Source organism: Trichosurus vulpecula, chromosome 2 (assembly GCF_011100635.1).
Source record: "Trichosurus vulpecula isolate mTriVul1 chromosome 2, mTriVul1.pri, whole genome shotgun sequence".
Lineage (NCBI taxonomy): Eukaryota > Metazoa > Chordata > Mammalia > Diprotodontia > Phalangeridae > Trichosurus > Trichosurus vulpecula.
This window is the reverse complement of record NC_050574.1, coordinates 119,044,614-119,061,245: the sequence shown is the minus strand read 5'-3', so window position 1 is coordinate 119,061,245 and position 16,632 is coordinate 119,044,614. Positions and strand designations below refer to the sequence as shown.

The following is a 16,632-nucleotide window of genomic DNA, read 5'->3' as shown; positions in this document are numbered from 1 at the left end:
TGCTTGTCTGGTAGCTATATGGCCCCCTGTGTTGTCTTCTTTATTACATTGAGAACGGATGTTCTCTGCAACTCCAGTAATCCATTTCTGGATAATTGAGAGCTAATGGTATTGGAATAGTTATAAGGAAGGCATGGGTGTCATGGAAAGTGTTCAGGACTGAGAATCAGGAGTCTTGGCCTCAATTTAATTGAGTTCGGTTCAGCACACATTTATTTAGTGTGGTTGATGGAAAGCTAGCTAGCTTCAACCTGGACTTGGGTTCAATACTGGCACATACTAGCTGTGTGACCCTGGGCAAATCACTTAACCTCTCAAAATTCTGTCTAGGTAATTTGAAAAGGAGATGCTGACCTGCATTGGTTCATTGGGAGAGGGAATTTCCTCAGCAAAAGAACTCACAGACCCAGTCCTTGTCCTCATCCCCACAGTACAATGTACTGTGCCAGGCACTGGGGACCTCACAGATCAAAAAAGGACATACCTCCTGCCTTCTGTGAGCTTATAGTCTAGGAGGGGTAGATAAAGATTCTGCAAGGCAGAGTGTGATGGGCCAAGGAGAGGCAGACCATGTGCTGAGAAAATAGTTATCGTCCTGGCTCTCCCACTAACATGATGTGTGAGCAAGTCCCTTCTTTTCACTGGACCATCTTTTCTTCTGAAATCAGGAAGTTGAACTAGATTTCTAAGGTGCCTTCTCACGCTAAATCTTGTGGACCATAAAAAGAGAGCAGGTCCTGTTTAGATCTTTTCATCAATAAAACCATGAAACTTTGAGTACAAAAAAAAATGACTATAGAAAAGGATGCTGTGGGCTTGTGGTTTTGTTTTTTTTTTTTATGCAAGGTGGGGTATGGGGAGGAAAAGGCCAACTCAGAGACAGTGTAATTCATTGGAGAATTTCGTGCTGGCTGTTAGGAGAGTTAAGTTTCACTCCTGGTTTTTTCTCTAACTCACTGTGTTACTTTTGGCATAACGTTGAGATTCTTTGGGCCTCAGTTTCACTATCTGTAGAATGAATCAAGGGTTCAGTGCAGGATGCTGAGGCTTCGGGCACAGCAGGTAGGGCGGGTGGGGCTTAGGAGCTCACGATGACTCAGGTTGGGTTTAAAAATGTAACAGGAGATAAAGGCCGATCCTGTTGATTTTGGAGGCTGGCACTAGATCTAGGAAATCCTGTTTTTCTTCTCTCTTGAGCCTGTCATAGAACAGCACCCCTGCTACTTCCCAGTTTATTGTTATGGGACAGGACCACTCCAAGAGGATGAGGAGGATCTCCCCCCCTCCTGGAGCTCAGAATGGGAAAAAGCAAGAAGGGTGGGCAGAGGAAGGGACCCAGTGCCCAAGTTGCATCCCGTCCTTTGTCATAAGCCTTTGCCTCAAGGCTCTAAAGGAAAATTGGACTCCATTCTCTTCTCCCAACTCATTCACCGTCATCTCTTCCCCCAGTCTTGGTCCCAAAACTGGCCAAGCTAGGCCGCCTTTCTACTTCCCTATTCTCTCTTCTATCTTTCCTATTCCTGTCTCCTTGTCCCAAGACAATGTCCTCCATTCCCTGAATCATGTCTCCTCATCTTCTATCCAAATCTCATCTAGCCTTCAAGGGCCAGCTCTAGCCCTAGTCTCCTGCTTCACCATCACCTAGGTACGTGATCTTGGTCAAGTCACTTCCTTTTCTCTGCGTCTTAATTTCTTCCTTTGTGTTTGTAGGAATTTGGGCTAGAGCATCCCTAAGGTCCTTTCTAGCTCTTGACAGGTTAGGCTTTGTGCTAGAATAATGAGGAAGCATCAAAACATGGTATTTAATTGAGATGAAATGTGAAATCCTTCATGTGGGTAAAAAAAAAAAAACCAGAAACCCAACAGCTTTGCAAGTAAAAGATGGGACAATCTGGACTAGATAAGCCTCATGTGAGAAAGTCCATGGGGGTTTAGTGGACCGCAAGCTTCATATGAATCACAGGCTCTTGAGTTGGAAGGGCTGGAAAGGCAATGTCACCCAAATAGCCCCTGAACAGAAGTAGTCATCCAGCTGTCGTTTGTAAAGCTCTAGTGAAGGGAAATCCACTACCTTCTAAAGCAGCCCATTTCACTTTTGAAGAGTTCCAATTACTAGCAAGTTCTTCCTTACATGGGGCCCCAAATTGCCTCTTAGTAACATCTACCTGTTGTTCCTAGTTGTGTGCGCTATGGCCAAGCAGAGCAAGTCTAATATTAGGCAGCTAGGTGGCACAGTGAATGGAGTGCCAGGCTTGGAGTCAGGAAGACCTGAATTCAAATGTGAGCTCAAATACTTACTAGCTGTGTGAACCTGGGCAAGTCACTTACCCTCTAGTTGCATCATTTTCCTCAACTGTAAAATGGGGATAATAATAACACCTATCCCCTAGGATTGTGAGGATCAACCAAAATAGTAATTATAAAGTGCTTAGCACAGTGCCTGGCACATAGTAGGTGCTATATAAATGTCAGCTATTTATTTTATCCTGATTTCACACGTCGGTCCTCCTTGGTGTCTTTCTTCACCCTGAAGTTTTCTCTTCTCAATGCTAAACATCTTCAGTTCTTCTAGCTAAACCTTGTAGGGCACAATCTCCGATCCACTTGACACTTTAATCTCCTTCTCTGAGTTTTCCTGTTTGTTGGTATCCTTCCTAAAAGATGGTAGCCAGAATAGAACATGTTTTTCCTGATGTGAATTGACTAGACTCTAGTACAGAGGGACTCTTACCTCCCTAGTCCTGGATACTGTGCCTCTCTTAATGCATTCTAAAATCTCACTAGCTTTTTTGTCTGCCCTATCACATTGTTTACTTATATTGAGATTCTAGTCCATGAAAATCATCTGATCTCTTTCAGACAAATTACCATCTGGCCGCATCTACCCCATCTTGTGTAAGTGAAGTTGATTTTTTGAGCCCAAATGTAATACTTTACATTTATCCCTATAAATTTCATTTTATTAAATTCAACTTAGTGCTTTGGCCTTCTGAGACCTTTCTGGATGCTGACTCTAGATGCCAATAGGTTAGCTCTACTTCCTAACTTTGTGTTATCAGGAAAATTTATAAGCATATAATTTATGCCTTTATCCATGTCATTGCTAACAGTATAAAAGATCACAGGGCCAACCACAGATTCTTTCAGCATTCCATTAGACCTCCTTCTGAGTTGCCATCATACCGTTAATGACTACTCTTTGGGCCCAGCTCTTTCAAATATTTCTTAATCCACCTAACTGTACTAACATCTAGTCCATGTCTTTTTCTTTTTAAAATTTATTTATTGATTTTTAGTTTTCAGCATTCACTTGTATACAGTTTTGAGTTCTAAAATTTTCCCTCCCACCCCCCCCCCCAAAAACAGTGTGCAATCTGATATAGGCTGTACAAGTACAATTATATTAAATGTTTCCACATTAGTCATGTTGTGAAAAAAGAATCAGAACAAAAGGGAAAACCATGAGAAAGAAAAAAAAAGAGAAAATAGTATGCTTCAGTCTCCATTCAGACTCCATAGTTCTCTGGATATAGATAGCATTTTCCATCATGAGACTTTTGGAATTGTCTTAGATCATTGCATTGCTGAGGAGAGCTAAGTCCATCAAAGTTGGTTATTGCATAAGGTTGCTGTTACTGTGTACAGTGTTCTTAGCCCATGTGTTTTCTACTTTGACTATAGTAATAAACAAAGTGACATGGTAGTTGCCTAAGCTAATGTGATTTGTGTCTGAATGAAGAGAGGTATAGGGTCAGATCCAGGGAGATGCTGCCAAAGCTGATGTGTTCTGAGCGATACAGGTCTCAGGTCCTGAGAGGTTAAAGTCACACTGGATGGCTGCCCTGGTAAGGCCACACTTGAAGTGTTGCATTCAGTTTTCTGGGTCCACATTTGAGGAAGAATGTCCTCAGGATGAATTCAGCTTCTAGAAGGACCTGGATACTGTCACATGAAAGGTCCATTTAGGACCTGGCTACTGCCACATGAAAGATCTATTTAGGAAACTGAGGATCATTAGCCCCCAAAAGAGAAGACATAGTGGAGACAACTTATTTCAAGAAACAGATTAGATTTATATTTTGCCCCCAGATGACAGAACCAGGAAACAATGGGTTGCTGAGAAGGAGATTTTGAATCTATGTAAGGAAAAAATTTCTAATAGTAGAATGGGCTATTTCAGGCAGAAGTAAATTCCCTATCACTAGAAGCCATCTAGTTTGCGGAGGAAGGGGTTACATAACCACTTGTCAGGGTTCTTGGTTGGGGGGGATTCTTGGTTAGGTACAGGTTGGATTAAATGACCTCTAGGGTCTCTTCCAATAATAAATATGAGATTCTATGATTTCTTCTCTTCTTAATCTGTTATGTAAATTTGTTATTTAACTGTTGGTATTTATATTGAGGACTTGGGTAATGTTCTTTACAAAGGGATAGGTACTTAGTAAATGTTTATTGATTTGACTTGCAAAGATATTCTGGAAGTGGGTTGCAGATTTTTGGGGTCACTAGGGCAAGTCTTTGAGATGAAATCTAGGCCTTGTAATCTTTCTGCAGTTGGCCACATGTAGCTGGAGAGGATTAGTCCCAGTGTGCTGTCCAGGAAAAAGGTTGCTTGGGAGCATGTGGCCTGTTTTTGCTATTTCTGTTATCACATGATCTGTTCACTATGAAGCCTTCAGTTATTCAACAGCGGTTAAGTGCTTAATATACACCAGGCACTGTGCTACACTCTGAGGCTATGAAAAGAAAAAGGAAAAATCCCTGCCCTCAGGGAGCTTACCTCCTGTCTGAGGAAACTTGCATACACACATAATCAATACAATGTAAAGTCCGAGTGAATGGACATATGGAAGGTTTCCTGTAGAAACTGATACTTGACCTGAGCTTTGAAGGGAGCTAGACATTCTAAGAGGCCAACCTTCAGGTTGATTTGTGGTGTTTACTCCTTAGACAGTGAATTTGCTGTCACTTGTGGTATCCAGATATGGTTGACCCTCTTTCAGGAATTCTAGAGAGGGGATTCCTGCATTAACTCAAATACTTAGAATCTTTCATTGTTCTGATTTTCAGTGCTCTAACATTCTGTGTTCCTCACTCAAACATTCTATGTTTTGAGGTTCTTTCAAGCGCTGACATTCTAGGCTCCAAGGCGCAGAAGCCTATGGCTGAATTGTTGAGGAGTTCATGGCTTTACTTTTATTATTGACTTTTTTTCCTGCTAGAAAATTTTGGAGGGGGGAAGTTTTGAGTCCGTTTTTCCCTCTCTCTCTCATGATCTCCTCAGGTACACAGCAGACTTCCTTGGGAACAAAGAGTCCCTTTATATTCTTCTGGAGCTCACAGAGTAGTTTCTAGGCCACTGTGGTATAGGGAAAAGCACTGAACTGAGACCCATGAGGTCAGAGGCCTGGATCTGTGCTAAGTAACGTATTCTGTGACTTTTGGCATGTTCCTTCCCCTTGCCAGGCTATACTATCCTACTTTGAAAAGTGGCTGGATAACAGCAATCTGCCTACTCATGTGGCAGTTAGCAGGAAGCACCCGAGGCTTTGTAGATTCAAGGGTACTACAGGCAAACCAGCTGGTAGACAAATAGGAGCTGGGATTTATAGAAGTAAAAATGCTCACCATCCCTTCTCCATGGCCAGTCTGCCCTGGATCCCTATATTCCTAAGAATGGCTTGCCTGGGGGAGTCCAGTGAATTGTGGAGTCTAGTAGGGAAAGGTTGTTTATTCTCGTTACCAACCTTTGTCCTTCTCCTCCTACACCTCCTTTCAAGGTGTGAACACCTGTCCTCCTCTGCCTCCATCCACCCTCTAGTGTTCTCTCTTCCAATACTGAGATTCTTTGATTCTCTAACTTATACCTAAGATGTAGGGAATGGTTATCCATTATCAGTTGGGTGGGACTGGGAGGAAGACAAGGATTCCACAGAACCAGCATAACAGTAACATGTAGGTGTCCAGTGCATGGGGAGATTCTTGGGAAGGGTTTGCCTCCTTTTCTTTAGTAAACTTATTTGTTGTCTTGGAAAGGGTCCCTGCTAGGGCTGTCTGACTTTTACTGCCTGCCTGGGGGTGTTAGGGAGGTGGAGGAAGGGAAGGACAAGGCTGATAGGATACCATTAGTGAGACTAATCCAGATGCCCTCTGGGGCAGGGAGTGGCACAGTTGTTAAGCCCCAACCTCCACTCTCATTCCTCAAGTGCAATCGGGCTATTCACTTGCTGGCCATTCTTCTTCCTGGTCTTGTGTCTTTTCACAGAGTTTTCAATCATGGGGCCAATATTTGTTCTTTCTGTTACCTCTTTTCAGACAAACATTGTTTGTCCACCTTAGGAATAGCCCAACCCATGCTTATTTGGGCATCTGTCACCTAGCCTCTCTCTGGCTCAGTTTCCTTCTTAAGAGAAACATCATAGAACCATAGTATCTAGAAATGAAGAGCCTTTACAGATCATTTGGCTCAGGGGTTCTTAACCTTATTTTGCAACATGGATATCTTTGGCAGTTGTGTGAGACCTATGGACCCCTCTGAGGAGATTGCTTTTAAATGAATAAAATGGAATACATGGCTTTACAAAAGAAACCAATTACGTTGAAATTAAGACATCACAGGCCCTCCGACATCTCTTTTGTAGACCTCAGTTAAACCCCGAGTCTCATCTAGCTTACGTGCCTTACTTGGAGCCAGTTAGCTAGTTAGTGGTGGTGGAGAGACAAAATCTAGGGCCTCCGACTACAAATTCCTTTCTCTTTCTATTACAACACGTGGCAACATGAATGAGATGGTCTGGTGGATAAGTTGCTGGACTTTGGAGTGAGGAAAACTAGGGTTCGAATGCCACCACAGACCCCAGCTGTGTGACCCAGAGCAAGACACTTCATTCCTTTGAGCCTCAGTGCCTGCATCTGTAAAATGGGAACAAACCATAGCACCTACAGTACTCCACAGGGTTGTCGTGAAGATCAAATGAGATCATGTAGATAATACCCCTTGTTGTTGCTCAGTCCTGTCTGACTTTCCATGACCCCATTTGGGGTTTTCTTGGCAAAGATGCTGGAATGATTTGCCATTTCCTTCTCCAGCTCATTTTACAGATGAGGAAACTGAGGCAAACAGGGTGAAGTGACTTGCCCAGGCTTACACAGCTAGGAAGTGTCTGAGGCCAGATTTGAACTCAGGTCTTCCTGACTCCAGATATGGCGCTCTATCCACTGTGCCACATAGCTGCCCAACTTACTTTATTCATGTCAGGTATTATTGTTATAATCTCCAAGTTCCCTCTCATCTGTATTCTCAGTCCTATACCCTTCATGTACTGTTCCAGCCAAATCGAACAGTGCTTTACCTTTGACTTTGGACCATACTTTCCTGCCATCGTTATGTTCGTGTCCCATCTCCATTCCAGACCATGAGCTTCGTAATAGGAAAGACTGTGTCTTGTTCAAATGTTGAATCTTCTCCAGGGATCATCACAATGCCCTACGTACAATAGGTGCTAATGTTTGTGGAACTGTTGAATTTGAAGGCACAACTACCAAGTCAAGATATATTTATGAAGCACCTACTATGCACCAGGCACTGTGCTGAGTGGATAAACCCAGGATTATGGAACTTGGAGCTGCCTGGGATCTTAGATATCATCTGGTCCCACTTTCTCATTTTTCAGAGAAGGAAGCGGAGACCCAAGTTACTTACCCAGGATGATTCAGTTAGTTGGTAGAGCTAATGTTTAACCCAATTCCTTTGAAGCCAAATCTGTTATTAGTAGCTGACCTGTTAGCCAAGAAATCTTGGATGCAAATTCTGTCTCTCACCTATTCTGTGGTTCTGAGCAAATCACTTAATATCTTAATGTTCTAGGTACCTCTTTAAGACATAAGTTTCAAGGGTGCTCCTAACCTGCATTAGTAAAGGGAGTTTCCTCTTCAAGGAGCTCCCTATAGCAGTAAAATCATGGGTCCAGTTCTTCCTCCCTCTTGATAAAATTCTTTCAAGTTTGCACAAAGGTTTTCATATTTTATCTCATCTGATCCTCTCAATAATGCTTTTGTTTTCATTTTACAGATTTAGAAAATGAGTCTGTAATGTCACATAGCTAATAGGGCTGCCTTTAGCTCCCTACCACCTACTTGACGACAGCGTACCCTCACTGTAAGGATAAAACAACAACAACCCAGAATTTTGGGGTCTGGGCTTATCTGGGCATTGAATGTTTCCTAGCACTGAGCACTGCGCTCTTGTTTGAGAATTCTCTGCTAATGGGATTTGATAAATGTTTGTTGAATCAGTGATAGGATGGATGCGCAGGTACCTGGAGTACAATGGCTGAAACTCTGTGAGTCTCACTTTAAGAACCTCCTGGGTCCTAAATATCTATGACTCAGTGTTTGTTCTGTAGGAGGAGGGCCTGGGGAAGAGCAGCGAGGCCCTGGCCAGGTGGGCACCTCTGGGTCAGGCCTCACCTGGGGAGGCACTGAACTTTCCCCTTGTTGACTCTGAAGTTCAGACAGGTTAGTGAGATGGGCTGGATCAGGTACTTCCAGAATGTCTGGCGGGATTCCAGCTCTCAGCCTCCTGAGCTGACTTAACATTCCTCGTTTCTTACCCTTGTGCAGCCAAGGTATGGTCTGTTTACAGACATGATCACAGCAGGTGCAGTGGAAAGCACTCCCCACTATGAGTCAGTATACAACTCCAGTAGAAGAATTACTCGCATTCCGATGAGCCATTTCTAGTTTACCATAAAACAGAGAGACAGTTCTGTTGTCAAAGGCCCCTGTTCCATTCATGCTCTTCCATATTCTAAGGTCTCTTCCAGCTCTTGCATTCTATGTTCTAAATTTTTCTGAGTTTTAAAGTCCTTTCCAGACATCCTATTTGGTATTCTAAACTTTCTGGCTCTGCGCTAGCCTTAGAATATATTTTTTTCACCTAACTAGCAGTGTAATTACTATTGTCCCCATTATGTAAGTCTGAAAACTGAGGCTTGAACAAATGAAGTGACTTATCAAAGGATCATAGTTTCAGAGCTAAAAGGGATTTTAGGGGCTCTTAAGATCTCATATCCTTATTTTATAGATGAAGAAAGTCTCATAGATGTAAAATGACTTGTCCAAAGTCAAACAGCCAGTTAGCATTGGAGGCTAGGTTTGAATCTAAATCCACTGACCTGTCAGGAGTACTTAAACTTTGTTGTATCATAGGAATCTTTGGCAGTCTCGTGGAGCCTATGGCTCCCTTCTCAGAATCTTGGTTTTAAATGCCTCAAATAAAATTCAGAGCATTACAAAGGAAATCAATTACATTAAAATAGTTATCAAAATAATCTTTAAAACACTAAGCTCCCAGACTCCAGCTTGAGAACCCTACACCACACTTTTCATATCAGTGGTTATACAGCCAGTAAGCATCGGAATGGGGATCTGAAGCCACTCCTTTATTTCTATTATATTTCAGCACTCCTTTATCTGTCACACACACACACACACACCCAACCCTATAGGGGTGTGCTGGAGTCATTGCATACTGGTGAGCCTATTGTTAAATGTTCAGTGTGAGCATTTACACCTTGAAGTCAGCAAATGCTATAGGTCAGGGCTTGATGTATTGTTTTGTTGATGTCTAGCCTTAAGAAAATGATGGAGAAAATGTTAATAATAAAGATTAAACTTAAAAGTGTCCCGTGGACAATTTTTCTCTCCAAAAAGCTGATTGTTAAAACATTTACCATTATCTCTCTGAGTGTGTATGTGTATACACACATGTTGTTGTTCAGTCGTTTTCAGCTGTGCCTGACTCTTCATGAGTCCATTTAGGGTTTTCTTGGCAGAGATACTGGAGTGGTTTGCCGTTTCCTTTTTCGGTTCATTTTACAGATAAGGAAACTGAGACACCAGGGTTAGGCGACCTGCATAGGATCACACAGCTAGTAAGTGTCTGAGGCCTGATTTGAACTCAGGAAGTTGAGTCTTCCTAACTCCAGGCCTGGTGCTCTATCCACTGTACCACCTATCTGCCACCTGTACATATTACATACATACATGCCTGTATATGTGTATGCATGTGGCCTTCTGATTCCTTCTGCGAGGCCTTTTGACTGAATCCAAATTTTACAGAGCACCCCTGGTATACACACACAAGAACAATTAGATGAGGAATCAGAGTTGACTCAGCTGTGTGGCATTGGACAATTCTGTCCAATTCAACAGACATTTATTCCTGCTCTGTATCAAGCGCTGTGGTAGGTGCCGGGGATACAAAGACAGATGTGAAACAGTTTTCTGCCTTTTAGGAGCTTACAGTAGGTTTGGTTGGGGGAAATAACAGAAGCACCAGTAAGTAAATACAATCTACGTACAAAGTAATTTTCTAGGTTTGGGGTGGAGAGAGCGCTAAGGGCAGGGCTAAGCTGCTTCCCTTCCCTAGGTGTCATCTATAAAGGGAGAAAGTTCATCTCTAAGGATCTCTAAGGAGACAGGAAAATGTTGTGGTTGCGAGAAGGGGGTGGGGGAAGGTGGACTCTGGAAAGTAGAGATTAAAGTGTGGCATTGGTGGGAAACTCCTCAGAATGTGAGTGTGAGCAAGACGATGTAGCCAGAAAAATGCTGGATAATAGTGTAGTTTTGAGAGTTTGGAACTGACTTGATCATCAGAACCAAATTGCAGTAGTCAGGAGGGCCAGAGTTCACATCAGAGACTTACTAGCTATGTGGCCCTCAAATAAGTTCCATCAAATCAGGATCTCAACCATTTTTTTTTTTGTATGTGTGTTCTGGACCCCTTTGGCAGTTAATACGTAGAATTGCAGAGGAAACCTATTACACATTGAGGCAGTGCAGTGGATAGAGTGCTGGGCCTGGAGTTAAGATGACCTGAATTCAAATCCAGCCTCAGACGCTCACTAGCTGTGCGACCCTGGGCAAGTCACTTAACCTCTGTATGCCCAGTTTCCTTGCCTGTAAAATGAACATAATAATGTACCTACCTCCTTAGGTTGTTGTGAAGATCAAATGAGATAATATTTGTAAAGTACTCTGCAAACCTTAAAGCACTATATAAATGCCATTATTATTAATTATTATTATTATTGTTAGCAGTAGCAGTAGTAGCAGCAGTAGTAGTGGGTGCCATTAATGTGGGTGAATGTCAGTCTGGAGGGAGATCTTAAGGACCATGCCTTAGCCCTTCGCTAGCTCCCGCTGGCATGTGATTGTTGTTATTCTTTGTCCTTCATACTAGGATGGATGAGGTCAGGAAGGGGGTGTTGTGACTTGCAAATGAATTGGGTTTAAGTGAGGCAGAGCCGTGCAAAGTCACCAGCCTGACCCAGCACATGATATGCCCTTAACAAAGACTCATTGACTTGACTGTTATCCAGAAATTTTTCTTCTACCTGTGTTGTAAGGCACCTCTTAGCTCTGACAGTTTTGGAATATAGAATGTTAGAATGAGAGATGATTTTAGGGACTACTGATGAGAGAAATGACTACTAATAACCAATATCTTTGGGAGATGCAGAGACTCTCCCCCCATTCTTCCAAAGTCCTGACTTTAAGTTGAGGTTTCTTTTTTTGGGAAGGACATTACTGATAATGAGACTACATTAACTCTCCTATCTTGGTCAGTCCCCATCCAGCCTTACAAGAAGTTTATTCTAAGGTTGGAAAGCCCATTTTGTTCTACTCAAGCTTGGGTGCAGACAGATCCTAGCAGCCCCTGGTTGCTTAGAAGGGGATATAAACTGTGAACCCACTGCCATGATTGTCCTTGGTCTAAGAGAGGTGGCCCAATGACCATCCTTTTATTAATAACCTGCTGGCCTTATTAATAAAATGCTTATTATTACCCAGAAACTGTCTCTCGAACCTTTTAGTTGTCACACTTAGTTGAAACACCCTACTTTACCCATAAGATCTTTCTTCAGTTGAGATACTGAGTAGATAGTGCGTGTGTCCCTGCCATGTATATCCTCTCATAGACTATGCTTTCCTTGAGATCGGGAAATCTTTTGCCTTATTGGTCTCTGTCTGCCACTTAGCCCTGAGTATAGGCCTCAGGTGCCTCGACTATACCATCTCCTCTGCGCTTAATGAATTCTGAAAGGAGAATTGGCTGAGATCAAAACCAAAAAGAAGAAATTTACATGATAACTTTATTATATATTTAAAAGGAACAGCAAGTTGTACATAATAGATTTTCAGTTTCATGTGCAATCATATTTGTTCTTATACTATGTTATGGAAATGCTTCTTTTATTCTGTAAATTAAAAATAAAAATTTAAAAAATTAATAAAAACCAAAAAAAATGATGGGAAAGGTCAGTCCATCCCTGTTGTCCATAGTAGTGCTTCATTCTTAGGAAGTCTCTCTCCTTCTGAGATTGTTTAGAAAGGAAGTATGGTACAATGGAAAGAACCTCACTGACTGTGGAATAATCAGAACTGGCTTGAGATTCTCCCTTCAATAAGTACTGCCTGTGTGACATGGGGCAAATCACTCAAGCTCCCTGGGCTTCAGTTTCCTGGAGACGTTGGACTCCGTGGCTTCTAAGATTCTGTCTGGATCTTGATCCCAGACTCCATTTATTGAAGAAGTTTTGGTAATGCCACTTCACTTACAGTGGACTTTTCTCCAGTTATTCAAACCATGCCTGACCTTTGAGGCTCAGGTCAAGATCCTCCTCCTCCACAAGAGCCTTCCATATGCGCTCGAGCCCAAAGGAATCTCACCTTCCTCTGAACTCAGGGTATAATAGGGTCTGTCCTGTTGATTCATTTACTAAGCACCTCTTATGAATAGATATCCTTCTGCTGTGTGGGGGAGAGGGAGGAGAGGGAAAAGATAAATAAAATAGACTTCTTACATTTGGGGAGTTCAAGGTCTAGCTGGGAGAAACAAAGTCTGTCCAAATAATTGGAATACCAGGGAGGATTTGATAAGAGAGGGACAGATACAGTATTGTGTCAGGATGTCCTAGGAGGATGCCATATTCAAGGTCCTTTCTAGCTGTAAAGTTCAATGATCCTTTGACCTGGGTTCTAGTCTCAGTTCTGTTAACTGTCACCTGTGTGACCATGGGCAAATGACTGTAGCTTTCTGAGCCTCAGTTTTCTCAACTATATAATGGTGAGCAGATTGATAAAAGACAAAGAATTCTGGGTTTGAAGTTAGAGAAATGCTAGTTCTGCTCTTCAGAAGTTGCGTACCCTACCTCTGCAGACTTCCTGCAGTTCCTTCCCTGTCAATGGAAGGAGCTGAACCAGACAGCCTCTCTGCATTCTTCTTCAGTTTTCCTGTCCATTAAAGGAGAGAGTTGGAGCACATGACTTCTAAGGTCTCTTCCAGCTCTCAGCCTTATGATCCTTGAAGCCATCCATCAACTAAGGGTGTAGGTGTTGGCATCACTATTAGTAGAGAAAGCGTCTATGCTGATTAACTCCTGGATATTGGTATCGTCATGGACATAACACCTATTATTATCATTATTTCTAATCACAACAGTAACAACTGTGTAAGAGAAGATAAAATTAAATTCTGTGTGAATAGTACAGTATAATCAATACTATGAGAGGGAGAGAGATCCTGGTGGGAGCCAAGATTGGATGTGGGAGAGATCTAGACACATCAGTGTAGTGTTGCAGGGATAGTTAGGCTTGATAGGAGTGGTGAGGAGTATATGTTGGGAGTCATGGGAGAAAAGATGGGAGAGGTGGAGTCATAGAATGTTAGAGCTTCAGGGGATCTTAGCAGTTACATAGTCCAGCTGTCTCATTTTACAGAGAAGGAAATCGAGAAGCAGAGAAGCAAAAGAACTTGCCCATGGTCACACAGGTAAGTGGTAGACGTTGCTCAAAGACCTACATGTTTTGATTCCAGATCCTGGGCTCTGTCTACTCTGTGCTACCATTATGATTTGGGGTAAATTGGGGTAATCATGGGATAAATTCGTAGCTCCAGGAGTAACTCATAATTAGAAGCTAGTCTACACAAGGGGACCCAGTGTTAGACTAGAGAGGAAATGTTGTAGCAGGATGTCACAATGAGAGATCCTTTTTAATAGTACTTTTTAAATGTACCTATTTTTCTTTGGTTTTATCTCAAAATCTTTTTTCCTTTCTTATCTTTCCTCTAGGCTGACCTAGACAATGTGTTCTTCCGTGAAACCCTATGAGAACCAAAAGTATTGGTCCCTGAAGAAGGATTGTCTGAAGAGGAAGGTGCTCTTTGAGGACCCTACCTTCCCAGCCAATGATGAATCCCTGTATTACTCAGGTACCCAGCGTCAGGATGTCCAGTGGAGACGGCCCAAGGTTGGTGGAAGAACCAGAGTTGGGTGGAGTGGGAAGCTGTGGTAGGCATACTACTATAGAGTGGGTGGTATCCCCTGCTGAACTCCATCCCTGACCTGCCTTGCTAAGGTCAGGACTCTGCTTGTTCAATGATTAGAGATCAGCGATTAATAGCCAGAGCACTGGATTTGGAGTCAAAAGCCCTGGCTCTTACAGTTAGATGATAGCATCACCTGGATACACTGACTCTCTCACAGACAAGGCCCAGGAATGATTCTGTTATGTTTTGATGAATGGAAAGAGAGGGAAAGAGGAATATTCTAGGGGGAAAAGGAAAGGAAGCTTAGGGAAAATTATCTAACATATTCAGGGAGTGTAAGTAGTTGTTCAGTCATTTCAGTCATGTCTGACTCTTTTTGACCCAAGTTGGGGTTTTCTTGGGCAGAGATACCAAAGTGGTTTGCCATTCCTTCTCCAGTTCATTTTACAGGTGAGGAAACTGAGGCAAACAGGGTTAAGTGGCTTTCCCAGGATCACACAGCTAGTAAGCGTCAGAGATTGGATTCGAACTCAGGAAGATGAATCTTCCTGACTCTAGGTCTGACACTCTACCTACTGTGTCACCTAGCTGCCCCTTGTGTAAGTAGACAGCTATACAAACAAGGAGGAAGGGGTAAGGAGAACATCTGAATTGATCAAAGGGAGGAAGTTGTATATGTATACACACACACATACACACACACACACACACACACACACAGAGTTAGGTACAGAAATACATTTCACTCAACAGGGAAATAAGAAGGAAAGGGAAGGGGGTATTAAAAATATGGTAGATTATGAAAGGGATTGATCATAAGCATATAGCTCTTTTTTGAGGTGACAACGAATGAGAGTCTGAGAGTTACCCATAAATTGGGGAGTAGATGGACAAGTTATGGTATATAAAGGCAATAGAATACTGTGTGCTTTAGGAAATGATGGAGAGGAGTTCAGAGAAACCCAGGAAGATTTGTATGAACTGTGCAGAGTGAAGTGAACAGAACCAGGAAAAGTTTTTACAAAATGCAGTGATATAATAAAGAAAAACAACCTTGAATGGACTAGGAACTCTTATCAGTATAATGGCCAACTATGATTCCAGAGGGCTAATGATGAAACTTTCCAACCACCTCTAGATATAAAGGTGAAGGACTCAGTGCAGAATGAAATGTATTGTTTTTGGACATGACTAATGCAGAAATTTGTTTTCGATTGACCATATGTGTTTGGGATGGGTTTTGCTTTTCTTGTGTTCTCAGTATGGAGATAGAGGACTGGGGTTGTAGGATGAGAAAGTGGATTTTTGCTTATTGAAACCAAATATAATTAAAAATTTTTCTTAAAGTTTACATAGAGAAGGTTAGCGCTAAGTCCGAGAGGTGACAGAGTTGCTAAAGGCACACAGGGATAGATTCTCAAGATTATCAAAAGGAGGGAGAGATATCAAAAACATGAAATAATTGAGAAAAGAAAAATTTTTAGTAAGGCAACCAAAGAAACACTAATAGCTGTTGATTTGCATACCTACCTTCCCATCTGCATAAAATTTTTGTGAGAATAGTCTACACACATATCAAGATCAGCTCTGATGATGATATTAAGAGGGAACACACAGTCCTTCACAAGACATATTCCATAGTAGATCACATCTGAAAATAGAAAGATGAAAACAATATAAGATCCCCTTGTGCTTACTGTTTACTTATTATAAAAAAGCATTTGCTTCAGGGGAGCAAAACTTAAAGGTTCTTCCCTAAGAAGACCTTTCCCATACATATGTCAAAAATTAAAGTAGATTCTTTGAAAGAAATAACCAAGATGGCTGTTCAGTAATCTAACAATGTCAGGCATAGAGCAGGAAGATCCATGCTGGTCAGGGACATCAAGGAGTTGTAGTAAAGAATCCAAGTTGAAGAGAGATTTCATCTGAAGCAAGAGTTCTTGACTTTTTTATGTCCTGGACCCTCTGCTTTGGCAATCAGTCAAGTAAAGCCTATAGACCCCCTCCTCAGAAGAATATTTTTATTTGTTTGGTTTTTTTTGGCAGGGTAGTAGGGGTTATGTGACTTGCCCAAGGTCACACAGCTAGTAAGTGTATCAAGTTTCTGAGGCTGGATTTGAACTCAGGTCCTTCTGACTCCAGGGCTGGTGTTCTACTCACTGCGCCACCTGGCTGCCCCAAGAAAATTATTTTTAAAGCCACAAAATGAAATACATGGGATTGCAAAGGAAACCAATTATATTGAAATACAATTATCAAAATATATTTTTAAAAAAACAACCAAGTTCATGGAC

General features: G+C 42.0%; 1 protein-coding gene across 1 annotated transcript in view; it reads left to right on the top strand.

Moving 5' to 3' along the window:
* CAPN5 (calpain 5) overlaps window positions 1–16,632 on the top strand; it is a 155,253-nt gene that overhangs the window by 31,046 nt on the left and 107,575 nt on the right. The window contains exon 2 of the mRNA XM_036742447.1: window positions 14,139–14,316. Within this exon, the coding sequence (XP_036598342.1) occupies window positions 14,152–14,316 (165 nt within the window). The 5' untranslated portion in view covers window positions 14,139–14,151. The remainder of the gene's footprint in view (window positions 1–14,138; window positions 14,317–16,632) is intronic.